Here is a 27994-nt window from a genome sequence, read left to right as displayed (position 1 = left end):
CTTCATCAAGAGGCTCTTTGGTTCCTCTTCACTTTCTGCCATAAGGGGTGGTGTCATCTGCATTTCTGAGGTTGTTGATTTTTCTCCCAACAATCTTGATTCCAGCTTGTGTTTCATCAAGGCTGGCATTTCACCTAATAGTCTCTGTATGTAAGTTAAATAAGCAGGTTGACATATTCCTTTCCCAATTTTGAACCAATCCTTTATTCCATGTCCAGTTCTAACTGTTGCTTCTTGTCCTGCTACAGATTTCTCAGGAGGCAGGTAAGCTGGTCTCATATTCCCATCTCTTTAAGAATTTTCCACAGTTTGTTGTGATCCATACAGTCAAAGGCATTAGCATAGTCAATGAAGCAAAAGTGGATGCTTTTTCTGGAATTACCTTGCTTTTTCTATGATCCAGCAGATGTTGGCAATTTGATCTCTGGTTCCTTTGGCTCTTCTAAATCCAGCTTGTACATTGGGAAGTTCTCAGTTCACGTACTACTGAAGCCTAGCTTGAAAGAGCATGAGCCTAATCTTGCTAGCATGTGAAATGAGTATAACTGTATGTTAGTCTGAACATTCTTTGGTATTGCCTTTCTTTCTTCTATTCAAATAAAGACATAGTGAGGTTAAAAGTAAAAGAACAGTATTAGTAATCAAAAGAAAGTGAAAGTAACCATATTAATATCAAACTAATTAGATTTCAAAACAAAGAATATTGCAATGAACAAAGAGGTCAATAATGAAAAAGGGGTAGTCAATTCATTAATACAACATAACAATTCTAAAAGTTTACAGACTAAATAACAGAATTTCAACATACATGAAGCCAAAACAGATAGAACTGTAAGAGGAAACAGATATTATCAGAGATTTCAATACTTCTTTCTCAATAACCAATAAAACCAACGAACCAGGAAACCAGGAAGAATATAGAAAATCTTAATATTATTAAAATGTTAGTTCCCTTTGAAAAGATCTATACATGTTATGCAACTGTAATAGTCTAGTATTTTTTATAGTGATAGATAAGCTGATTGTAAAATTTGTAAAGAGAGACAAAAACCAGAATAGCCAAGTAATTTTTTAAAAAGAGTATCAAATTTAGAGTACTTACACTATGTGATTTTAAGACAATAAAAATAACACTAATCAAAACACTATAATAATGGCATATAATAGCCTTACAGATCACCACAGGACAGAATAGAGATTTCAGAAATAGCTGTTACACATATTTTTAGTTTTCTAAAGGGGACAAGAAAATTAGTTTTTCTACTAAGGGAACAAGATTATTCAATGGAAGAAAAGGACAGTCTTTTCAGCAACTGGTGCTGAAATGATCTAATGTCCACATGGGGGAAACAAATGAACCACTATCTCATATCACAGAAAAACTTAACTTAAAATGGATCAGAGATACAAATGCAAAAAACTAAAAATATAGTACTTCTAAAAGAAGACACAGGAGAAAAGAGCTGTGACCTTGCAAAGGTAAAGATTTCTTAGGACACAAAAAGAAACAAAAAATAAAAAAAAAGAAAGATAAGCTGAACTTCAACAGGGTTGAAAAATTTTATTCTTCAAAGAACACCATTAAGAAAATAAATAGTAAATCACAAACACAAATCACAAATAGGAAGAAAATGCAATAAATACATCCGACAAAGGACTGGAATATAGAATTTATACCAGCTATCAGGGAAGCCACACAGAATTTATAAAGAACCCTGTGAACTTCCAGATGTTCAAGCTGGTTTTAGAAAAGGCAGAGGAACCAGAGATCAAATTGCCGACATCCGCTGGATCATGGAAAAGCAAGAGAGTTCCAGAAAAACATCTATTTCTGCTTTATTGACTATGCCAAAGCCTTTGACTGTGTGGATCACAATAAACTGTGGAAAATTCTGAAAGAATTGGGAATACCAGATGACCTGACCTGCCTCTTGAGAAATCTGTATGCAGGTCAGGAAGCAACAGTTAGAACTGGACATGGAACAACAGACTGGTTCCAAATAGGAAAAGAAGTACATCAAGGCTGTATACTGTCACCCTGCTTGTTTAACTTTTATGCAGAGTACATCATAAGAAACGCTGGGCTGGGCTGGAGGAAGCACAAGCTGGAATCAAGATTGTCGGGAGAAATATCAATAACCTCAGATATGCAGATGACACTATCCTCATAGCAGAAAGTGAAGAACTAAAGAGCCTCTTGATGAAAGTGAAAGAGGAGAGTGAAAAAGTTGGCTTAAGGCTCAACATTCAGAAAACTAAGATCATGGCATCCGGTCCCATCACTTCATGGCAGCTAGATGGTGAAACAGTAGAAACAGTGACATACTTTATTTTGGGGGGCTCCAAAATCACTGCAGATGGTGACTGCAGCCATGAAATCAGAAGATGCTTACTCCTTGGAAGAAAAGCTATGACCAACCTAGATAGCATATTGAAAAGCAGAGACATTACTTTGCCAACAGAGGTCTGTCTAGTCAAGGCTATGGTTTTTCCTGTGGTCATGTATGGATATGAGAGTTGGACTATAAAGAAAGCTGAGTGCCGAAGAATTGATGCTTTTGAACTGTGGTGTTGGAGAAGACTCTTGAGAGTCCCTTGGACTGCAAGGAGATCCAACCACCTAAAGGAGATCAGTCATGGGTGTTCACTGGAAGGACTGATATTGAAGCTCAAACTCCAGTACTTTGGTCACCTGATGCAAACAGCTGACTCACTGGAAAAGACCCTGATGCAGGAAAGATTGAGGGCAGGAGGAGAAGGGGACGACAGAAGATGAGATGGTTGGATGGCATCACTGACTCGATGGACATGGGTTTGGGTGGACTCCGGGAGTTGGTGATGGACAGGGAGGCCTGGCGTGCTGTGGTTCATGGGGTCGCAGTCAGACACAATTGAGCGACTGAACTGAACTGATAATAAAAAATAAATATCTCAAATAGATATATGCAAAAGAGGTAAACAAATACAAAGTGAGATACATGAAAGGCCAACAAGTCCAAGAAAACATGCTCCAAATCATTAGTCATTCAGTTCAGTCAGTTCAGCCGCTCAGTCGTGTCCGACTCTTTGTTACCCCATGAATCTCAGCATGCCAGGCCTCCCTGTCCATCACCAACTCCTGGAGTTCACTCAGACTCACATCCATCGAGTCAGTGATGCCATCCAGCCACCTCATCCTCTGTCGTCCCCTTCTCCTCCTGCCCCAATCCCTCCCAGCATCAGAGTCTTTTCCAATGAGTCAACTCTTCGCATTAGTCATTAGGAAAATACAAATTAGTACCATAGTAAAATCTCACCATACATTACAAAGACTAAAATTTAAAAGGTTGACAATACCAGATTGACTATGTTGGCAAAGATGTGGAGTAACTGGGATATTTATAAGGTAAGTGAAGGTAGGCCAAAACACTCTAATGAACAATTGGTATCTGCAGAAAAATCTTGCAAACTTTGCTGTTTCTATCATTTTATCTATTTGCTCCACAATTCACTGTTGGTCTAACATGCTCTTTTTGCAAATATTCTACTAAGAACTATATTTCTTCAGCTATGTAATATTCTTGGCAATATTATTTAAACAAATCTAATACTAAGACAATAACAAGAAATATACAAATTAAAGGACTTTCTAAAAAACAGCTGGCTTGAAGTTCTCAAAAATGTCAATATCATGAAAAAAGGTGGTAGAACGATTTTATGTTAAAAAAAATAAGTAAATTCAATATATGATCATCATTTCTAGCGTTAAAAATTTATTAATATACAGGAAATTATGGGGACAACTGGAAAAACCTAAATATGGACCATATATTAAATAATGTTCTTGTGATATTCAAATATATTTTGACTGTTATAATGATATTTTTATAATAAGAACATTTCTGTTCTTAGGAGATACCCGAAAAGTATTCTTAAGGGTTAATCATCATGATGTGTGTAATATTCAAACGGTTCAGCGAAACATCTGTATGTAATACATACGTGTAAATGTATTATACGGAAAGAATGAGAGATGAAACAAATGTGACAAAGCGTACGGTATAAAGGTACCTGTTACAGTATCCTTAAAACTTTTTTGTAGATTTGAAATTTTTTTTAATGTGCAATTAAAAAATAATTTTCCATAATTATCATGAAAAAAATCTGCTGAAATTAAATTCCTTTTTGATGAATAATATAAAAAGGAAGAGGAGTCTAACTGCCTATTAGAACAGTAGTAAGGGAGACAACAGAGGCCATAATCAGTACTAAGTAGCTATCCTAATCTAACCCCCTGCTCATTTCTGATTGCAAACTAGATGATAATATCAACCGTTATTCACATTCCTTTGTAGTGGCAAATGAAAGAAACAAACAGGCAGTATATCATCTACTATTTGAATTAACTTTAAACTGATTAAACTCTTTTCTTTCAGGTATAGTAATTGGCATAAAGTTTGAAATTACTGGGGGTCTTATATCCATATTCATGATGCATGTTGGCTGTAGGTCTTCTTTTTCTGAAATTTCCTTGTTGGATTTTGAAATTAGGATTCACAGAAGAAATGGGGAATTTATTCTCCTTCTCTCTTTCCTGAAAGTTTTTTTATTTCCTTCCCCAATGTTTGGCAGAGCTCACCATCTGTGCCTGAAATTTCCTTTGTGAATAGATTTTTAATCATAAATTTAATTTTCTTTATTAGATATTAAGCTATTTAAATTCTACATGTCTTTTGTTAGTCTTCTCTCAGCTGTCAGTTTTATTGGTGTAAACTTACCTGTGAGGTTTCCTAATTTTCCTTTTTTTTAACAAAACTAGAGTACAATGCTTTACAAGGCTGTTTTAGTTTTTGCTGTAAAACAGTTCATCTGCTGTGAATCAGTTATATACGTATCCCCTCCCTCCTGACCCTCCCTTCCACTCACCCCTCATTAGCTCCTCTCTGGGTCATCAGAGAGTACCTATTTGTCCTTTTAATGTGTGTAGGTTCTGTGATAATGCTTCTTTTTCATTTCTGATATTAATATTTTACAGGATGTTTCTCTTTTTATACCCATCTGTCTTGCATAATTTAATTTACTAATCTTTTCAAATAACCATGTTGTCATGTGAGACTCACACTGATTGTTTTATATTTCAATGATTTCTACTCACATTTTAATAATTTCATTTCTTCTACTTACTTTGGGTATAATTTGCTAACCTATAGGTAAACAAAATTATTATCTCTGACAACAAAGGTCTTGAGTAAAAATTTTTTCAGAGAGAATTTCCCTAACTCTGGCCACACTGAGGTTGAGTGTGTAGCATATAATCAAAATTTTATCACTAGGAAATAATTTGGAACTCACCTATTTAATATTTATCCTTTTGGGAGATTCATAAACCACTTTAATAACCTGATGAACACTATGAATGTTTTCACAAGAGTATACAAAATGAAAATATTAGCATATTATTTCAAGGATCTTATATCTCAGGACTCATTTCTCTTAATCTAGTTCAAATCCTTTCATTTTACATGGGCTAAGTTTTAGATATAGACTGTAAATAACTTACCCAACTACACCAACATTAATAGGCATGATTTAGGGAACACCCCTGATGGCTCAGTGGTAAAGAATCTACCTGTCAATGGAGGAGATGCAGGTTTGATCCCTGGGTCGGGAAGATTTCCCTGGAGAAGGAAATGGCAACCCACTCCAGTTGATTAGGAAACCTCATGGAGACAGAAGAGCCAGGCAGGCTACAGTCCATGGGGTCACAAAAGAGTAGGACATGAGTAGCAACTTAAACAGCAAATTCTGTGTGAATCTCTATTCATTATCTCTAACCCTCAAAACAACATCTGTAGAATGCTTTCCAGAGTTTAATTTAGGAAAACTGGTATCCAAAGAAGTTAGTGAATTGCTTAAAGGCCACAGACCTACTAAATGATTAAGACAGGAACAGAAACCAAATTAATCACATTTTAAAACTATTTTTTACCACAAAGTGTGCCATTAATGGTAGAAACAAAACTAGACAGCAAGTCTCTCGACTGTTTTCCACACTGTATGGCACGACACGAGACTGACATGAGAACTTAGTAGGGCCGAATGAATTAAATGATGCTATACTGTGACATAATAATTATACAGTCGTAAAGGTACACTGTAGGGAATTGTGAAGTGTCTATACGTAACAGCTTTCAAAACACTTTTCTATTAATAAATGTGTTGACAGTAAAGAAAAGTGGTACTTATTATTGTAAATACAAGTCCAGGCAGATTTCAACAGTAAACATAAATATTCAAGTTTAAAAGCAATTTTGCAATGATAAGCCCCCAAAGCACTTCTGAGTTAAAAGCTTGATTATATAGACATTTCAGTTTTACTATGAATAGACTATATAGATTTTTAAATTCCATATGAATAAAAGACTTCAATTAAAAAAAAAACAAACTAATGCTGGCAAAGATATGGAGAAACTGAAACCCTCGTGCACTGGTGCTAGGACTGTAGAATGGCTAAGTCAGTCTATAGCCATACCACCCTGAATGCACCCAATCTCGTAGAAAATGGTAGAGTCACTGTGAAAAACAGAAGGGCAGTTCCTTCAAAAATTAAAAATAGAATTACCATCTGATCTAGCCATTGGACTTCTGAGTATACACTCAAAAGAATTGAAAGCAGGGTTTAGAAGAGGTATTTGTATACCCATGTGCTTAGCAGCAATCTTCAAATAGCTAAAATGTAAAACCAATGCAAGTGTCCATTGATAGATGAATATATAAGGAAAACATGATATATAATAATGCTCAAATGTCATATTCAGTTCAGTTGCTCAGCCGTGTCCGACTCTGCAACCCCATGAATCGCACCACGCCAGGCCTCCCTGTCCATCACTGACTCCCAGAGTTCACTCAGACTCATGTCCATCGAGTCTGTGATGCCATCCAGCCATCTCATCCTCTGTCGTCCCCTTCTCCTCCTGACCCCAATCCCTCCCAGCATCAGAGTCTTTTCCAATGAGTCAACTCTTCACATGAGGTGGCCAAAGTACTGGAGTTTCAGCTTTAGCATCAGTCCTTCCAAAGAAATCCCAGGGCTGATCTCCTTCAGAATGGACTGGTTGGATCTCCTTGCAGTCCAAGGGACTCTCAAGAGTCTTCTCCAACACCACAGTTCAAAAGCATCAATTCTTTGGCGCTCAGCCTTCTTCACAGTCCAACTCTCACATCCATACATGACCACAGGAAAAACCATAGCCTATTATTCAGCCTTAAAAAGGAAGGAAATTCTGACACACGCTGTAACACTGATGAACACTGAGGACATTAAGTAAAAATACAGAGGATGAGATGGTTGGATGGCATCACCGAATCAAAGGACATGAATCTGAGCAAACTCCAGGAGATAGTGAAGGACAGAGAAGCCTGGCGTGCTGCAGTCAATGGGGTCACAAAGAATCGAACATGACTTAGCAACTGAAGAATAAGAAGAAGTAAAAACAAGCCAGGTACCAAAAAAAAAAAAATGCTGTATGGCTACACTTATTTGAATAATTAGAATAGCTAAAATCAGATGGACAGAAAGTGGAAAAGCTGTTGCCAGGGGTAGGGGTAGAGGATAATGAAAAGTTACTGTTTAATGGGTAGAGAATTTCAGTTTTGCAAGCTGAGAAAAGATCTGGAGATAGACTATGGTGATGTTTGCACAATAATATAAATGTATTTAATATCACTGTACACTTAAAATGGTTAAAATAGTAATTTTATGTTATGTATATTTACTACAAAACAAAAACTTGGGAAAAAGATGTCAGTAAAAAAAATATTTTCAGGTTACTATAATTATATTAAAATTCACCTATCTAAAGTCACATATTTCAATCATCTTTAACAATACCCATATTTTCCTAAACACACAAGAAACCAATCAAGCTGAATATATGGTATTCATTTTTATGTTTACAAAAGATGGTATCAATTCTGAATCATTTAAATATTAGTTTACAAATATTGCTTATAGCTTAATAGCATTGTGTAGATGCAGCTTCAGAGATATTGGCTCTAGACAGTAATTATATACTCAGCCTAATGTTTCAGTTAATGGATGTGCATTTCAGCAATAATTGCAATGCCTGAACGTAATGTGCCTTTACTAGCAGTATAAAATAAAGCCAGTTTATTCAACTGAAAAAAATAGGCTATTTATTTTTGTAATTGCTTATTTTTTTATTGAAAAATATTATCAAATGGTAAAAAGTAAACCTACAACAAATACTACCATTTTATTTACAATTACAGAAGTGTATTTAAAAACTTAATTACAGCGAACAATGACAGAAGCTAAAGTCATGAAAATGTACCGAGAGGCTAGTTGTGAGAACTTGGGTAAGTCATGTACTCTCACAGGGCCTCACTATTAAAACAGGGTAAAAAAATTTCACCGCTTCAAGATGATGCTTCAGATGATTCATCAAGAACCCTTTCAGTTCTAAACTTTACAGTGCTGTTACAGTGCACAAATATAAAATAAAACCCTGAAAGTGAAGTATTTTAAAACATTACATTCTATCCAGGTTCACAAACATTTCTATATTTGAAAAAATACAAATGATAAATTAAAAAAAAACCTGGAATGTCCAATCCTAAATAAAAAATATTTTACACAAATTAAAAACCACAGCCCAAAGACCTGTGCCCATCTGACACTATCTTTTCATTGAAACTGTAATAGATGATTTAATTTCCCATCAGCAAAAGTATCTGGAAGGACATCCAAGACACAAGTAAAAGCACAATAAAACAGACCAGTCAGTAGGTCCATTTTTAATTAGCAGCGGGTAAAATGCCTCAAGGACTCAACAAGACTATTAAACTGTTGAACGAGAAGGGCTTAACACTAAATTAATAATGCTATCACATGCCTGAACTACTTTTAGTACTGATGCTATTTTTATGTGAATACACACTTTTTACATTATATGAACACACATACAACATTTAAATACCATGACAATGTAAAGACCAATCGTAATCATTTTGGTAATTTTACAAAGATATGCCTAACATAAAAGCAAAAAGCTCATGGTTTATACATCACACCCAGAGAGTAGCCCCCATTCACCATGACTAAAGAAAGACTGCACGCAGCAGTGAAAACCCGGCACAGCCAAAAATAAATAAATTAATTAATTAAAAAAAAAAAACACTTAAAAAAATCACGCACGGTAGAAACATGTCTGTGAGAAGTAATCAAGCAAGCTAGAAATACTTGTGTGTGAAGAGTCATTCCTCACTCTTTGGTATTATATCCAGTATACGGGCTAGGAGGTAGACCTTTTGGATGAGAGTTGTTTAAAGTGTAGTTCAGGATCACCAACATCAAGATTAGCAGGAGTACTTATTAAAATAGAGATTTCTGGATTCTGCCCCAAGTCTATTGTATCAGAATCCATAAAAGGCAGAGGAATCTGCATTTAACAAACTCCTGTAATAGGATTCTTATGTACAGCAGAGTCTGAGGAATCATCTTTCCAGAAACATGTTGAGGATTTGGAATCATCATAAAGCTTTCTGGACTCAAATGAAATTTTTTTTCTTATGCTTAGCAATTCACTTTTCAATATTTTATACACCACTGCATTCCAAATAGGAATGCAGAGAAATCTCACTCTGTTTAGAGAAGGTAGCAAAAGATAAATTCTCCCTTTTCAAGCAGAAAAGTAGTAATAAAGGCAAAGTAATTTGAGATATATCTTTTAGTTCCACCATCAGTATGTTTAGGTGGGAATTAAGACTACTAAATATGATGCTTTTATAGAGAAAGTAATCTGAAGTGATACCAATCTAGGTCTGAATTCTGTTTCACCACTTTCTATTTGTGAAAATCTCTGACATGTCATAATTATGACATCAAAATCCTCTAGAAATTTTTCTTCATATTCACTTAGTACAGTGATTGAAAGCTGTTTAGCAGAGCATCAATGAAATAAATTCCTGATTTCAAATGGCCAAAATAACCAATGTCATGAAAATCACTGTTTCCTTTTCTGAAGTCAAGTTCAGGTATTATTACAATCACTTCATCAATTCACATTTCCATAAACAATTTTTCCACTTCTCTTTCTTTCATTGTCATCACATCTGCCAGTGATATTCTTTCATTCACTGCCTTGCTTTATAGGAGAAAATAGCTTCAACTAATCAGAAACTCCAATACTTTGGCCACCTCAAGTGAAGAGTTGACTCACTGGAAAAGATCCTGATGCTGGCAGGGACTGGAGGCAGAAGGAGAAGGGGACGACAGAGGATGAGATGGCTGGATGGCGTCACCGACTTGATGGACATGAGTCTGAGCGAACTCCGGGAGTTGGTGATGGACAGGGAGGTCTGGTGTGCTGTGATTCATGGGGTCGCAAAGAATCGGACACGACTGAGCAACTGAACTAAACTGAACAATTAAATTCAGTAAGAATAAGAAAGAGGGTCCTTCAAGCATCCTATCTTTCCAACTTTTAGAGTTCCAGCCATTTGAGATGCAAAGATTATCCTTTTTTAAAAATTTCTTTATTTTAATTGGAGGCTAATTACTTTACAATATTGTGGTGGTTTTGGCCATAGATTGACATGAATCAGCCATGGGTGCACATGTGTGCCCCCATCCCAAACCCCCCTCGCACCTCCGTCCCCACCCCATCCCTCTGGGTTGTCCCAGTGCACCGGCTCTCAGTGCCCTGTTTCATGCATCTCACTTGGACTGGTCATCTATTTCACATATGGGAATACATACAAGATTATCCTTTATCCGTAAGTTTTTAAAAATTACTTGAGGGGCTTTGGAAGGTAATTGAAAATATAAGATAGATCCAGAGATAAGCAATGTTCATTATCATTCTAATGTATCTTTTTCTATACTTTTGGATGAATTTTAAAAATATTTCCAATTTGTTGTCTTTTAAAAATGTAACATTTTATCTAAAGCATCATACTATGTCAATAAAATTTTTCAGAAAAGAAAAAAGGACAGAATGATATGCAGCAGCTATGCCTAGGGAGTACAACAGTGTACAAAAACTTTTTACTGTCAGCCTAAATAATTCCATTGTCTGCCCAATAGTTTCATCAAATGCCATATCATAACTTAATTAATCTTCAGCTCTTTTAAACATTACTTAGATGAACATCTTGTACACAAAATTCTCCCAGCATTTCAAATATTTCCTCAATTTCTGCAACTCCTTAGTGTAACGACTACTAGAGAGTATTTAAAGGGAAAGAACAAATAAACCAGTAACATTCTTCTCAAACAGACATAATTTTAAGAGGTATGTGGGACATGAAATGAGGTTTATGTGCCTTTCTTGTCATAGAATCTGGTCTATTTTTAATCATCTTTCTGCCAATATAGAAAGATAACACTTAGAATCTGAAGATTCTTACAAATCTGTAAATTTTCATGGCTGGAAATCCTAAATCTATTAATACATGACTTAGCAATGATAACCTACCTCATATCTATAAATCAAAATGCCCAGGAGTATGAGAATCTATATTTTAACAACTATCCCGAATTCCCTTAAAATCAGAGACAAATAGAATTATGTCCCATTCTTCTTGCCTTGCCATCCTACATAATAGAATCATCTCCAATTTTCTATTCAAAATATGTTCCTTTCTACATCAAAATCTGGTTAGAGAAACAAGTGAAAACGACTAGAAAGAGCTTTGGATTCCAAACTCAATCTATAGCTGTGTGACCTTAGGTAAGTCACTAATTCCTACGAAATGGGGTTGAGGAGATGCTTCTTTGCAAATGATCTAGAAAGCATTTCCCAGATCGTATTTTGTAAAACCTAACTAAGTATTCTCCATAGAAAAGGGTTCTATGTTTTAGTAACTCTGATAAATGCCGAGGATTATTTAAGACAAGGCCTTTATAAAACTATTAATATGCTAACATGCATTATAAATTTCTAGGAGAGAAATATATAGTACATGAGTTTGTCCAAATTTCTAAATTTATACGGCAAAAATCCTTTGAAGTGCTATTAACTTGTTAAGTTCTATTACCAAGAGCCTTGTGATCTGCAGAAAACATCTTAGATAGTACTCCTTTAAATTTTATCTGTAATCTCTTTCAGTTAACATTTTGTAACTCTAAAAAAGCTGTGTGCTATCTCAATTGAAGTAGAAAATGAGAGTCATACTGTTGTTATAGTTGTCATCATCACAGCAGTTACTATTTACTGGGCGCTATGTATTAGGCACCATGCACTTTCATTTAATCTCAAAACTTTCCTAAGAGGTAAGTACTACTATCATTTTCTAGATGAAGAAAGAATGACTTAAAATTTATGTATTCAACAAAAATCACAAGAATATTATGAGACAGGACTGGCAATTAAATCCAAACTATGTGATTCTAGAAGCAGAAAAGAGTGTGACTTCTGACCTAATCTTGCTACAGTATCTGAAGAACATTTCTTAAAATTAATGAGCCCATAGATCACCAACAATATAATACATATAAAATGCCAAGAAGAGGGAAGAGTCACGACATTTGAAAGAACTATGTTCAAGCCATTAATTCAGACTGTAGTTTTCTTCTTTTAAAAAAATAAGTATATTAAGAGAAATTTTATTTAAAAATAACTTCATCTTTAAAAATATATCCTTTAAGAAAAATGTTCATTTTAGCATTAATTATAATATTAAAAGAAAGGCTGAAAATAGGAATAAGATTAGGAATACTCATAGTTTATTACATATGTACCTTGTATAAAAAGTATACATTTTAGTTCTTAGGAGAGGAGAAAGCAGGTCCTATTGACTTACACACTCCCCTAGATTATTTTAGCACAATGTGTAACAGATAATGGACTAGCGGTCATTTTCCCCTTACCCTTCTTTAGAGCTTGGGTTAAAATAAAAGCAAGAAAAGAGTACATATTTAGGATGAAAGGGGCTGGGATGGGGATGAGTCACATAAGGACCTAGATAGGTCCTTATGAAGATAAAAAAATTAGCATCTGTCTTCAAGCAAAGAAGTCTGAGCGGTTCTCAAACTTCAGTGAATGTCAGAATCACCCGAAGAAACTTTAACAACAAAGATTGCTGGAGTCCACCCCCAGAGCGCCACATTCAGTAGGTCAGGCACAGAAAGACCCCCAAATCTGCATTTCCAACAGGTTTTCAGGTAGACTATTGCTCTTGATTTGTGCTTAATTCCCTATTTTTAACCTCTAAAATCCTTTCCTCTCCTGATGAACATAAAAACCTTACCTCCTTTCTTCCATTCTGACATTTCCTTCTCACTCTCTTAAACCCTGCATGAAAACAAAGCCATCTATTTTCCTTCTCATCACAATCACACTTGAATTTTTGTGTGTGTGTGTTAGTTTGAAAGCAGGTAAGCAGGCGAAAAGGAGCCTGCTGGACTCCAATCCATGGGGTTGCAAACAGTCAGACACAACTGAGCAAGTGGAAGGTAGTACTGTCATTTTTCATGCAATATGGTGGTATATGCAATGCTTCACAGTTTACAACTTACTTTCACATATAGTCATTTAGTGACCGTTCATAATTCTAACATATAGGCTGACAGTTCTTAGGTTTTAAGGTAGTACTAGAATCCATATCTTGATCAACTGTAAAATGCTCCTCTTGCTCTTTTCTCTTCTGGTGATCCATTCTTTTATTCCTATTTGAATTATTTATCTGATTTTTTTTTTAACAAAAGAGACAACATAATTGATATTGGCATAACATACTGATATAATTCATTACTCAAAAAACCAATGAATAGCAATTTTTCATTTTACCTACAATGAAAACAAAACTGGAATTTAGCATCACAGACCTAGTTAATGGTCAGTATACTGAATGACTACGACCCAAGAAGAGGAAATGCAAAAGAGGGAGGAGGAAACACAAATCCAACACAAGTATCAAAAGCAAGAAGATAGAAAGAAGAGATTTTTGAACAAATTATAGATTTGATTTAGGCCAGAAGTCACTTTTGTCTCCTTCTAGAGGGTTTCAGAATCAGACTGCTTAGTTTTAGTTCCCAGTTCTGCCCAGCATTAGGAAAAAAAACATGAACTTAGATTATCTGCCAATATTATAATGACTATAACAATTTGCCCCAAAGCCAAACTATTTCCAAATTCTCCACACATACAAAACCAATCTGTGATAAATCAGCCGAATTCCAAAAAAAGATCAGAAATTATATATTCTAAAGACTTGATTACATTTAATTCTTTCAAGGAGAATTTTCCCATTATATAGATTTATAGAGATAATTCTTTAAAAATTTAGCCCTATCTTCTTATATATAACAATAGACATTTTTTCTTTCAAGTATCTGCACTGTATTAAATTCTATCCAAATTCTTCTCACGTATCTTACTTCATCCTCGTGATTAGGTGAGGAAACTGATAGGTAGAAAAGTTAATGTGTTTTTCAAGGGTAGTATGAGGGGCACAGATCAGGCTCAAGGTCTATTTGACTAAAGGTCTAAGCTGCTTCCCACTACAACACTGCATCTTTATTCTAAATAGAGAAATCCGTTCTCAACTGGATTGTTTGATGGCTACCTACCTTGGGTAAGAAAACAAATCATAAGCCAAGTTTCTAAAATACATTTAGCTCTATTTCTCTAACACTGACTACCAGAAATACTGACTACCTTATAATTTCTAATTGAGTTGCTCTTTAAAAATTCAAAATAAATAATCATCTTTATCTTATTACAACACGTGACAGAGGACGTATATAGTTCTCATTATGATGCTTTCTTAAACTCTAACTGCTAAACTTAAATGAGAGGCATTTGGTACAATGTGAAAAATATTCAGTTCAATTAAAAGTAATTGATGCATAGTGAAATAATTCTTCCCAAAGCTGCTGTAAAATCTTCAAAAAAATAAAGCTACTTAATAATTTTCATCTCCTACAGGCTAGAGAGAAGCATTATTGCATATTAAAAATTGGAGTGTAGTTTTCCCAGCGGTAAAAGAAAGTTATTAAAACAACCTATTTATTGTTGATATAACTATCCATTTGTGCCACACAAAAAGTAACAAATTTCAGTACATTAAAAGAAAAGCTAATTAAGGTATAATTAGTATTTTCTGTATTTTGATAATTAGGGGTTAGTTGGCTATTCCTTTTCAAATTTCTATTTGATGCAGCCCGACAATGCCTTTAATGAGCAACTAACGCTATTGAATCCCTCATGGCAGAGGAGTTTAGTGACCACTACTACATTACTTTCATTTATCACTGCCTCTTTACCTATAAATTAATCTAGCCCTGTAGCTATGTTGATCTACTTTATATCAATTTCTTCATCCATATCAGCTGAATATGTATGGCATTAACCTCATTTGCTAGTTGAGAAAAGCAGAATTAAAATGAGATCTAATTTCTTGTGCACAGCACAATTTCAAAACTGCCTGCTAATTTCCACCACCTGTCAGTGTGAAGAGCCTTTACTTTCTTGTAATTAAATAAAACAGTATATTTTTAGCAGCTCTGAAAAATGCTAATCTTTCAAAAGTGTTCAGTGATCATTAATCATGAGGACAGTAAAGGAGCCTTATTCAGAGTGCTCATTTATCCTTTGTTTAAGCTAAAAAATTTTTTTGGCCTTTCCACAGAAAGAAAAAATAAATGTACCAGATGAAACGTAAACATTAACTCTCATAATCCATGCTTCTGACATTTCTATTTATCTGTTTTACTGCCACCTGGTAGTAAGAGGCTTAACATTACATAACTTGGAGATAGCTAGTTTGACAGAATTAAGCAGGAATATAAGCACACATATTCTCTAAAATTAGTAGGAACCTAGTAAATGCACACTCCATCCATCTATATGTAGTAGAAACTAAATTTATATGACTTAGAATATATAGAGAGAATAATTTTTGACAACACATTTAAACAAATTCATCCAATAAATTGCCTATAATGCTCTGCATTAAATTGTTGCCTAAAACTATCATTTGAAAAAAGACAGTGTCATTCAGACATAGACAAGCATATTTAAGCATGTTCAACTGAACTTTACAAGATTACCCAAATATATATAATACAGCCAGTAGGAAAAATCTGAAACTATTAAAAAAAAACTTCCTGTTATTTAAATATTAACAGACAGCCATTTTATTTCTTCTATCTTTTCTAATATTTATTTTTCATTGTTTTACATCATTTTAATCACAATATACATGTATAAATTAATAAACAGCCTGCAATTCTGGCTTATCATTCATGTATGTTTTTCCATAAGCCTTCCTTCTAAATTTTCCATCCTGTTTATCATATAAGAACATGAATTAGCAGAAAACAATGTATTTGAGGAAGAAAAATATAAACCACATGTGAATATATTATTAAAAGGCTTAACCACTTAATATTAGGCTCATACTCAGGCTAAACATACCTATTCTTCAAATACTAACATGTCTTCAAAATACCTTCTCAGATTTATGCTACCAAAAAAACATAACATGTCAGTAAATAAATGATTATGATTAAGAAGTTACTATAAAGAACTTAAAAAAAATTATTAAATGATCAAAAATAATTCACAGTATTCCTCATTTAAATTTGTAGAAAACATCTGACAATATAGAATCACCGTCTTAAAGCCTAAGACTCTTTTGGAAATATTTTAAGCCATATTTATTTAGAAACTTGTAGCTAAGATGAGTTTTTTTTATCATTCCAGTTATCAAGTCATTATATAAAAGGTGCTAAGCAAGATGTGGGATGGATGATTTACAAATATTACACAGCTTCAGGATTTATGCATCAGGAATAGGATGGATCCCCTGTCATTCGAATTCCTTTTAAGCAAGCTGCTGCTGCTGCTAAGTCGCTTCAGTCATGTCCGACTCTGTGCGACCCTATAGACGGCAGCCCACCAGGCTCCCCCGTCCCTGGGACTCTCCAGGCAAGAACACTGGAGTGGGTTGCCATTTCCTTCTCCAATGCATGAAAGTGAAAAGTGAAAGTGAAGTCGCTCAGTCATGTCCGACTCTTCGCGACCCCATGGACTGTAGCCCACCAGGCTCCTCCGTCCATGGGATTTTCCAGGCAAGAGTACTGGAGTGGGTTGCCATTGTCTTCTCCGTTTAAGCAAGCTACCTGAAGCAATTATCAACAAAAGAAAAGAAGATACTTTCCGGAATGAAGAGAAGACTCCCATTGATAAAGAACATAACCAGCTTCAGCAGTATCATCACAGGCGAACACCTCTCTGATGTGACTGCGGTAGACTGGCAAGCCTCACCTTCTGATATGTAGGGAAGATCATCTCATGTATGATTTCCACAAGACCCAATGCCTACTTAGACAAACTGCAGACCAACTGGGGAGACGAGGAGCTTTTGAGTTGCAAAATTTAAAAACTAAAATGTCTTTAAACCGAGTGTTCTTTAGTGCTGAAAACTCTTCAAAGATACATCTTAATCACATCCACATATTTCATTTGTTATTTTTATCACAACAATTTCTTAGAATCACTAGAAGAATTTCAAACATCAAAAGATGAGAGGATGAATGTATCTGAGGCAGAAAAATCAACACCAAAAGAAAGGATTACCTTCTGCCTTACTTGTAAAAAATTAATGAGAACAGCCACAATAATCCAATTCATAATGCAAATGCACATGGAATCGCACTTTGTGCATTTTGTCCACAAATGTTAAATTCTATAAATGCTTCAGAATTTATAACCATTTAAAATAAATGGAAAAAGTAAAGATTTAAGATACTCTGTGTGTAACCACATACTTTTAATACGTTTTTACAAATAATCATTATCTTTGTATTACAGGATGTTGCATAATATCCAGCATAAGGAAGACAATAAAGATTTATGGAATGTATGTATAAAGAATTACATGATTACATATGTCAAATAACAGTATATTTGATCAGGTATGAAAAATAATACATGGCATGCTAAGTTGCTTCAGTCATGTCTGACTCTTTGCGACCCCATGGACTGTAGCCTGCCAGGCGCCTCTGTCCATGGGATTCTCCAGGCAAGAATACTGGAGTGGGTTGCCATTTCCTCCTCCAGGGGATCTTCCTGACCCACCGACTGAACCCACGTCTCTTAAATCTCCTGCACTGGCAGGTGGGTTTTTTACCACTAGCACCACCTGGGAAGCCTTAAAATAACACATAGGAGTCAGTATAAAAATAATAAACCAAGCCCATTATTTTTCCAACTTAAATCCTATACTTCTCCAAATTACATCATAATTTCAATTATTAACAGCTGCTAAGATTTTAACTTCAGATTTTCGTGCTGCAAACTTCCTTGTCTAGTACTTAATGCTCTTGAATCAACACTTAAATGCACTTAGGGAGGAGAGTGCCAAGTATAATTTGGCAAACCCATTTATAAAGCAAAAACATTAAAAAAAATTATTAGGACGTAGGCTACTTTGCTCAACTTTCTGTTAAGCAGAGACACAGGACGTGTTTTTCAATAGTTAATAAATATTATCATGTAAGTTGAATTAAGTAGGAATGGATGTAGAGAAACCGTATTTTTTTTTAAAAAGTATCCATCTGAATTCTGATATATATGTATTAGATGTACATGACAATCGAAAGAACAAATCCGTGAGCAATAAAACAATCCAGTGGTATAAGCATTAACTATGACTGTAAGTACTAACCATTATCCAAGAAGGAAAATGTAGCTAGCTCTAATAACACTCTATCACAAGGACAAATTATGATATATTTATACAGGAAATGTGAAAGTAGCTCAAAATGAAAGTTCAAAAACTTTCTTAAAAGTCTTTTAAAACACTTAACAGAAAAAAAAGTCCCTTAAGTCAGTGATCATTATTCTCTAACATTCAAACTTCAAAAGACAATCTTAACTTTTGAAGGTACTTTCTCTCCCCTGTAACCTGCATGATGATATACCTGTTACACTAGAGAATACTTTTTAATGTTAAATGCCTACTGTCTAAATGTTTTAAAGCTGCTTCTTATTTTTCCCCAAAGTGAAAATTCTATATACAAAACAGTTTTCTGTGATGTCTTAAATACCTTTCCTTAAAACTGTGTTGTTAAATATAAACACAAACACTGTTTTACAAAAAACTGAAAAATATATCCAAGTTACCAGGAAAAGCAGCAAGTACATTATTTCAACACTGGATTACACTTACAGTAGTCAACTTAAGTCACTATTACGATGTGTTTTTCTGTTTCATTATTCAAGTGCTTTCCTCCTCAATTTACCCTTAGCTGTTAGTAACATTCTACACAGAAGGATCTAACAACTGTAGAGAGAGAATGCCATCTGCTGCTTCATGTGGTACTCAACAGGAAAAAAGCTTGATAACAGGTAGAGCAATTACAAAAAGTAATTTCAAAATCCAAAAAGAAAGATAATACCTGAAAGTTGAAATGTTCTTACTTCTATTTCAGATAACTTGAAAATACATCGATAGGCACTTACTGTCTCAGTGCAAATTCCAAGTTATTCCACAGAATTACAAGAAGACAGCGTGCTTATACATCACAATGATTATGAAAAAGGCTTTTACTCAGGTATGGAGAGTGAGAGGATCAGAAGAAGAGGATCACTTGCCTGGCCTTAATGAAGTTATTTCCCATTTATGAATTACTACAATATCTTATCTATGAACATATGACTTATAAACAAAGTGATCACATAAATTATCTAAACAGGGACCCTTTGGGGAATGAAAGGTGGATCGATTAACTATCAGTTATGCCAGTGCAACAAGTGTGAGCGTTTCTCAGATGGCGACAGTGGTAAAGAATCTGCTTGCTAATGTAGTGAGACATAAGACAGGGGTTCAATACCTGGGTCGGGAAGATCCCCTCGAGAAGGGCATGGCAACTCACTCCAGTATTCTTGCCTGGAGAATTCCACGGACAGAGGAGCCTGGCAGGCCACACTCCATAGGGTCGCAAAGAGTCAGACACAACTAAAGCAACTTAGCACACACACACAAAGTGTGAACTGGGACAATCCTAGGCAAACCCAAATGTATGGTCACCTATTCATAAATTACTATGCTGCCCCCATTCCCTTTAGCTTTGTAACAGTGCCCTGAGAACCTTCCTGAAAGCAATTTGAATTTTTTTAGTAAACAGCTAATTCAGGAGGATGAAGGCAAAAAAGGGAGATGGAGGTAGAAATAACAAGAAAGTGTATTCCAGACCATATAATGCCTCAGTCTAAGTAACTACCTCACACAGCCTGATTTTTCACTTATTTCACTGTTATACTACTAGAAATTCTTTAGTACTAATAAATATCTTCTTTAGAAACGGCAAATCCTTTCAAGGATAATTCACCCATACAATTAATTGAGATTCTTCCCTCTTGACACCTAGCAGATGCCAAATATCTGGGGAAAAAGCAAATTTGTGAGGCGTGTGCTTGTTTGTTCCTGTGTGCGGATATGTTACTACGTGTAGTGTGGTGATGGAGAAGAGACACAGATCATTTTAGAGAAGAAAATCCCTCTGGTGGTGACTGACTGCATAGGATGTCAAAACTGGGAATAAAAAAAGGGGAAAAAACCTCTTTAAGTTTAACTTGCCAATTTGAACATTTAAATCCAAAGAGGGAAAGGGAACTTGCTCCCTCCTCAATTTCTGGTGTCTTAGTTTAGCAGGCCAGAATTCAGGAACTTTCTATTAAAAATAGAGCTTATCAGTGTCATTGGTTAAATAATAATTCTTTGTAGATCTATTTTTAAAGGAAAATACATTTCAAGATTAAATGACCACATTTTAACTAACATTCTGAATTCAACTTTTGGTGCAATTTTGTAACCAACAAAAGTAAAATTGATGTTTATGGGTAGGGATGGCTTGAATAAACTGTTGTTCAGTCACTAAGTCATGTTTGACTCTCTGCAACCTCATGAACCTCAGCATGCCAGGCTTCCCTGCCCTTCATTATCTCATGGAGTTTGCTCAAACTCGTATCTATTGAATCAGTGATGCCATACAACCGTCTCATCCTCTGTCATCCCCTTCTCTTCCTGCCCTCAATCTTTCCCAGCATCAGGGTCTTTTCCAGTGAGTCGGCTCTTTGCATCACGTGGCCAAAATATTGGAGCTTCAGCCTCACCATCAGTCCCTCCAATGAATATTCAGGGTTCATTTCCTTTAGGATTGACTGCTTTCATCTCCTTGCTGTCTACAGGGCTCTCAAGAGTCTTGTCCAGCACCACAGTTTGAGAGCATCAATTCTTCGGCACTTAGCCTTCTTTATGGTCCAACTCTCAATCCATACAAGATTACTGGAAAAACAACAGCTTTGACTATATGGACCGTTGTCAGCAAAGTGATGTCTTCTCTTTTTAAAACACTGTCTAGGTTTGTCATGGTTTTCTTCCAAGGAGCGTCTCTTACTTTCGTGGATACAATCACTGTCCATAGTGATTCTGGAGCCCAAGAAAATAAAAGACTGCTTCCACGTCTTCTCCCCTCTATTTGCCGTGAAGTGATGGGACCAGATGCCATGATCATAGTTTTCTGAATGTTGAGTTTTAAGCCAGTTTTTTCATTCTCTCATTCACCCTTATCAAGAGGCTCTCTAGTTACTCTTCACTATCTGCACATCTGAGGATGCTGATATTTCTGCTGGCAATCCTGACTCCAGCTTGTGCTTCATCCAGCCCAGCATTTCGCATAATGTACTGTGCATATAAGTTAAACAAGCAGGGTGAGAGTATACAGCCTTGTCATACTTCTTTCCCAATTTGGAAACAGTCCGCTGTTCCACATCTGGTTTTAACTGATGGTTCTTGATCGCACACCGATTTCTCAGGAGGCAGGTACAGAGGTCTGGTATTCCCATCTCTTTTAAGAACTTTCCACAGTTTGTTGTGATCCACACAGTCAAAGGCTTTAACGTAGACAATGAAGCAGAAGTGGGTGTTTTTTGAACTGCCTTGCAACCCACTCCAGTACTCTTGCCTGGAGAATCCCATGGAGGGAGGAGCCTGGTAGGCTACAGTCCATGGGGTCACAAAGAGTCGCACACGACTGAGCGACTTGACTTGACTTCACTTCTTCTATGATCCGATGGATTTTGGCAGTTTGATCTTTGGTTCCTCTGCCTATTCTAAACCCAGTTTGTACATGTGGAAGTTCTCGGTTCATGTACTGCTGAAACCTAGCTTGAAAGATTTTGAGCATAATCTTACTAGTATGCAAAATGAGCACAATGTACGGTAGTTTGAACATTCTTTGGCACTGTTCTTCTTTGGGATAGGAATGAAAACTGACATTTTCCAGCCCTGTGGCCACTGCTGAGTTTTCCAAATTTGCTGACATATTGAGTATGGCTCTTTAACAGCATCAGCTTTTAGGACTTTAAATAAATAGCTCAAATGGAATTCCATCATCTCAACTAGCTTTGTTTGCAGTAATGCCTCCTAAGGTCCCCTTGACTTCACACTCTAGAATGTCTGATCTAGTTGAGTGACCACACCAGTCATTAAGACCTCGTTTCTATAGTTCTGTGTATTCTTGCTATAGCTTCTTAATTTTTCCTGTTTCCATTAGGTCTTTACCATTTCTGTCCCTTATTGTGTCCATCCTTGCATGAAATGTTCCCTTGATATCTCCAGTTTTCTTGAAGAGATCTTTTGTCTTTCCCATTTTTTTATTTTCCTCTACTTCTTTGCATTGCTCATTTAAAAAGGCCTTCTCTCTCCTTATTATTCTCTGGGACTCTGCACTCAGTTATTAATATTCATTGGATAATTAAAATACACAAGTGGAAAATATTCAGCAGCACATACGCATCATGCATAGAGGAGAATGCAGTATCAAAAGAAAAAGCAGCAAAGGTAACTGAAGTTAGACCATAGAAGAAATTTATTTTGTAAATAATGGAAAATCGTTCATTCTAAGCAGAGAAATGGCACATGAAGAAATGTATTTTGTAATGACTGGCAAAATTTAAAGACTGACAAGAGCAAGTACTATGACAATATAGAGCAACACACACCTCCTCTGCTGGGGAGGGGGCGGGGGGAACAAACTGCTATGACACCCAGGAGGGCAGCCTGACATCACCTTGTGAAGCTGAAGATAATGGGCATTCCACAACCTAGCAGCTCCACCCCTAGTATCTTTACCTTCGAGAAACTTACATATATGTGTGAGGAAACAGGTATTAACAGTACATACTGCAATTTTTTGGTAAACATTAAAACTGGAAACACCTAACATATAATAACAGAAAAAATGAATATATAATGGCATAGTAATATATTACAGTGCTATATTTAATTATTACAGTAATATATCACAGTACTATATTTATTAATTAAAATAATTAAAACTGTATGTATCATCATAGGTAAATTTCAAAAACAATGTTGAACAAAAAAGGCAAGTTATTACCTAATAATCTTCTATGAAGTTAATAGTATGTTTTATTAACAAATATATAGAAATATGGGTAAGAACGAAATCATGCATGAAAGTAACACTAAGTTTAGGGTAGTGGTTATTTCTGAGCAAGAAGTGAGAAGAACAGAATCAGACCAATATGTTTTAATGTTTAATTTTGAAATATATGGATCTGAAGCAAATGTGACAAAGCATTCATATTTGACAAAACTGGAAGATTCACTACACTATTCTGTCTTTCTACCAAAGAAAAGATTACTCTGGTGGTAGTATAGAAAATGGATTGGAAGGAGGCAAAAAGGAAACTCAAGAGGAAAACCAAAAGGCTTCTGAAATCTAGTGAAAAATGACAAGCAGTAATAACAAGGATAAAAAATAAGGGGCTTGAGAAAGGAGTAGAACTGAGAGATATCCAGAAAATAAAATCAATAAGATTAGGAGACAGGACAAACATAGGAAGTAAGAGTAAAGTAGAAACTTACAAGTTCAAAGTCATTTTTCCTCAAAATAGAAAAGCAGGTAGAGAGCATTTTAGAAGACAGTTGTTTAGTCGCTGAGTTGTGCCTGACTCTTACGCGACCCCATGGGCTGCAGCCCAGCAGGCTCCTCTGTTCATGAGATTCTCCGGGAAAGAGTACTGAGGTGGGCTGCCATTTCCTTCTCCAAGGGATCTACTGGACTCAGGGACTGAACCAGTGTCCCTGCTTGGCAGGCAGATTCTTTCCTACTGAATTACCTAGGACGCCCCACAGTTTAAATAAGTGTAGTTTATTCCAGTTATAAACCAGTAAAGCTGTTACGATATAAAATGGTTCTACATAAAAATCTAGATCTCCCATTTCTTTGGGAAAATCAATCAACTGTGTATCAACACAGCCATCTCCCACTTTTCATGTCTTGCTAAGGTCAATCCTGCCACAGCAGCAGCAAGCACTGCAGAGCAATCAAGACCATGCCTACCTGAACACTGGCTGGGTCACAGACTCATCCGAGACTACAGAGCATCTCTCTTCTCTGCCCTGGGCTTCCCGGCTATACAGCGATGGCCACAAAGTCAGCAACCCAGGGAGGCACGGGAACCCAGGAAGCTTTCCGATTGTTTGTTTCGACACTGACCTTGGTCACAGGAGTAAAGACCAAGGTCACAGGACCTTGGTCTGGAGGTCCTGAGAATCCCTGCATGCCTTTACCCCATAGAGCTAGTCACATGAAATCTGTGTATGCCTTGCAGAATCCAGTGAACCAGTGAAGTTGCTCAGTCGTGTCTGACTCTTTGCCATCCCATGGACTGTAGCCATGGAATTTTCCAGACAAGAGTACTGGAGTGGGTTGTCATTTCCTTCTCCAGGGGATCTTTCCCGACCCAGGGATCGAACCCAGGTCTCCTGCACTGCAGGCAGATGCTTTACCATCTGAGCTACCAGGGAAGCCCCACAATAATTTGAAGGCTTTTCCACTCTATATTACACTGTTTTGATTTAAAACCCAGACTAAATGGATATTAGATAAGTAATATTTCCAGTGTATTCACTCCTGCAAAAGCAAAATACAAACTCTCTGGGTACATTTAAAACCGAATAATTTATCATAATTCCATGTGTATAAACTTAATATCATGTAATTTTTGTCTGATTCTCTTTTGTCTTATTAGATATAACCTTTGTTTTAGATATAACCTAAAACAGTTATATCTAGCTACTCATTTTTCTCCCTAGCGGTCTCATTCAGTATTAGCTTAATTCTAAGATAGTTTTATTAACATTAATCCTGAATGAAAAAAAATCCTGAAACAGCAATAAAATATCACAGTATATTTGACAAAGAAAGTATCAAGCTACATCACTTTTTTGAAAAACAAAGAAAACTTTACCTGAACTAAAAGGATGATCTTAACAAAATCAAATAATTTTCAAACTACTATACAACTACTATTAAGAGAAAACCATAAATGAACTGAAGGTTTAGCTAAATTTTCCAAGGACAAAAAAGCTCAGTCCAATATAAAAAGCTGCTTCTAGAACTTAATCTCTCTACATTACTAATATAAACTACAAATACAAAGGAGGTAAGCATACTCTTAGGACTTACTACAGAGAAGGATTTGGGGAAGAGAAAGAAAACCCCATGAATCTTACTCAAGAGTCACAGTACTACTAAATATCTGGTTAGCTTCACATAAACGCCTTCAATAACACCTTACTGCCTTAAGATCAATTTACCCAAACATCAAGCTAAAACTTTCAACTAGCAGAGTACAAGTGCCCCCTCCACTAAGGTAGGTTAGCTGTGGCCTCTCAAAGGCTTCTTACTCTTCTTGTCCTCATCATTTATCATGTACAAATGCTGAGGAATGAGTGGAAAATATGCTAGAAATCACGTAAATAAATATCAAAACAAATACCTCTCAGAACTACTAAAAGAGTAAATCTTATGTTTTAAACCTTGAAATACAATACAATAAGGCAAAATTCAGTATGGTGTTTTAACCTTAACTATTTGATGACTAACTACATAAAAAATATTTACTAACTGCCAATCAATCTTCAAAGACAACGGCAAATCTAAGCATAAGACAAGCAATCTCACATTGCCTTTAATAACAATTAATCGTCTTCAATTGATCAATTAATTTTTTATGTCAAAATTGCTCAAATATATCATTGAGCTTAAAGGTGTTACATGTGAATATCTTTTCTTCAATAATACTAGTTTTAATCTCTAGTAAAAACCTACCTTTGAGGTTCTTTGAAGTTGATCACCAACATATGTTTTACGAAACTGATCCAAGAACCACAGAATTGCAAGTTCTATTTTCTCATTAGAACACTGAGGCAATCCGGTATCCATTAAAGATATAAGCTGAAAAACTCTTTTCATGAAGGAAAAAAAAGGCTTCAGTAAAAATTCTTAGAGAAATAATATTAAAACATTTATCAATTTTATATAATATAAAAATTAAAAAAATACAAATGCTTATAAGGAAAATATTTCAAAAATCATCTGAAATCCTACACTAAGAGATACCACAATCTGGTCAAATTCCTTCTATCCTTTTTTCCTAACACATACATATACATGCCTAGAAACCTACGTGGACATAACAATCATTAATTTACTAAATTTTATATATAAATATATGTGATATACATATAAATATATAACATCTATATGGTAAATACCTAGCATTATATATCATATAAACATAGATGTCAACTTAAATATGTATAAAAACATATATATTTATAAAACATTTTAGTAAAAGAGAGTGATATTGAATGTGTAATTTTGTATTTTTTCACTACAACATTTTCATCAAACCATATATTTTGAGTTACATGGTTCAAAGTACCAAAAAAATAAAATAAAATAAAGAGGTACACCCATCAAGCTATATCACTTTCTTAATGAGTAATAAAAATTTTATCTGAAATAAATTACAAGATGATCTTAACAAAATCAAACGTTTTTAATATAAGTATGCAATTATATCAAAAGTCATAAATGAACTAAAGGCTAAGTTAAATTTCCTAAAGAAAAACTTACTAGAATAAAAAGCTTAGCCTAGGATTTTCCCCCACCCTTCCCCCTCAAAAAAAAAAAAAAAAACAACCCTTCTATTATCTATTTTCATTAAAATTTTCCAAAGAACGGCTGCCAAATGGCTGGTGCTAACAAAATCAGCATACCATAATAAAATTTTTAAGAGACAGAAATAGAAGTTCAGGAGGAAATAGTACCTACTTTTTTTCTCACTGTACAAAGGCAAGTGGATCCAGCCCTAACCCATCCACTTCCATCCATGTGTGCACACAGGAACATACACATACACACTGTCAACAGTTTGTGTCATTTCAGAGACTTTAAATGTATGAACAGGCAAACATGACTAACTATTCTCCTTCCAACTCTTCACACACATGAAGCATACTATACGTTACACTGCTACACCTAGCTTTCTTCATTGACCTTACAGACTTCTCATGTCAGATATAAAGACCTTCCTTGTTCTCTTGTTGCAGCTGTTTAACATTCCATTATATGCCCACGTGTGCTCAGTCACTAAGTCGTGTCTGACTCTTTAGTGACCCCATAGGTTGTAGCCTGCCAGGCTCCTCTGTCCATGGGATTTTCCAGGCAAGAATACTGGAGTGTGCTGCAACTAACCATATTATTTTCAACATTCCCCTACTGATGGACACTAAGGTTGCTTATGATATTTTGCTGTTACAAAAATGCTGCAATTCACAATCTTTAACACATCATTCCACACATTTACAGTTATAATATAAACCTTATAGTAAAAGTCAACTTATTGGCTTAAAGAGTATGATTTATAATTCTGATAGCTATTCCACTGAAGTTGCCTTCCAATGAAACTGAAATAACTTATACTCCCATCACCAGTAAAAGAGAGTGTCTTTACACATAGATAATTCAGAGTGATACTAAACTTTAGAACTTACTGGAATCTGAAAAAATGGTATCTCTAATATTTATTATTTTTTAATCTCATAACAACTAATGTTCTGCATACCAGGAGACCTCCTTGTGTCCATCATCTGTGGTCCTCCT

The 27994-nt window shown here is 35.4% G+C and overlaps 1 protein-coding gene across 12 annotated transcripts in view; it reads right to left on the bottom strand.

Annotated features, from left to right (window-relative positions):
* RANBP17 (RAN binding protein 17) overlaps positions 1–27994 on the bottom strand; it is a 359547-nt gene that overhangs the window by 225692 nt on the left and 105861 nt on the right. For all 12 annotated transcript variants that reach the window (XM_042233660.1, XM_060400223.1, XM_042233661.1 and 9 more), the window contains one exon: positions 26156–26291. In XM_042233660.1, coding sequence (XP_042089594.1) covers positions 26156–26291 — 136 coding nt within the window. The remainder of the gene's footprint in view (positions 1–26155; positions 26292–27994) is intronic.

Source organism: Ovis aries, chromosome 16 (genome assembly GCF_016772045.2).
Source record: "Ovis aries strain OAR_USU_Benz2616 breed Rambouillet chromosome 16, ARS-UI_Ramb_v3.0, whole genome shotgun sequence".
Classification (NCBI taxonomy): Eukaryota; Metazoa; Chordata; class Mammalia; order Artiodactyla; family Bovidae; genus Ovis; species Ovis aries.
The sequence above is the reverse complement of the archived record's forward strand: the minus strand, read 5'-3'. Positions and strand labels throughout refer to the sequence as shown.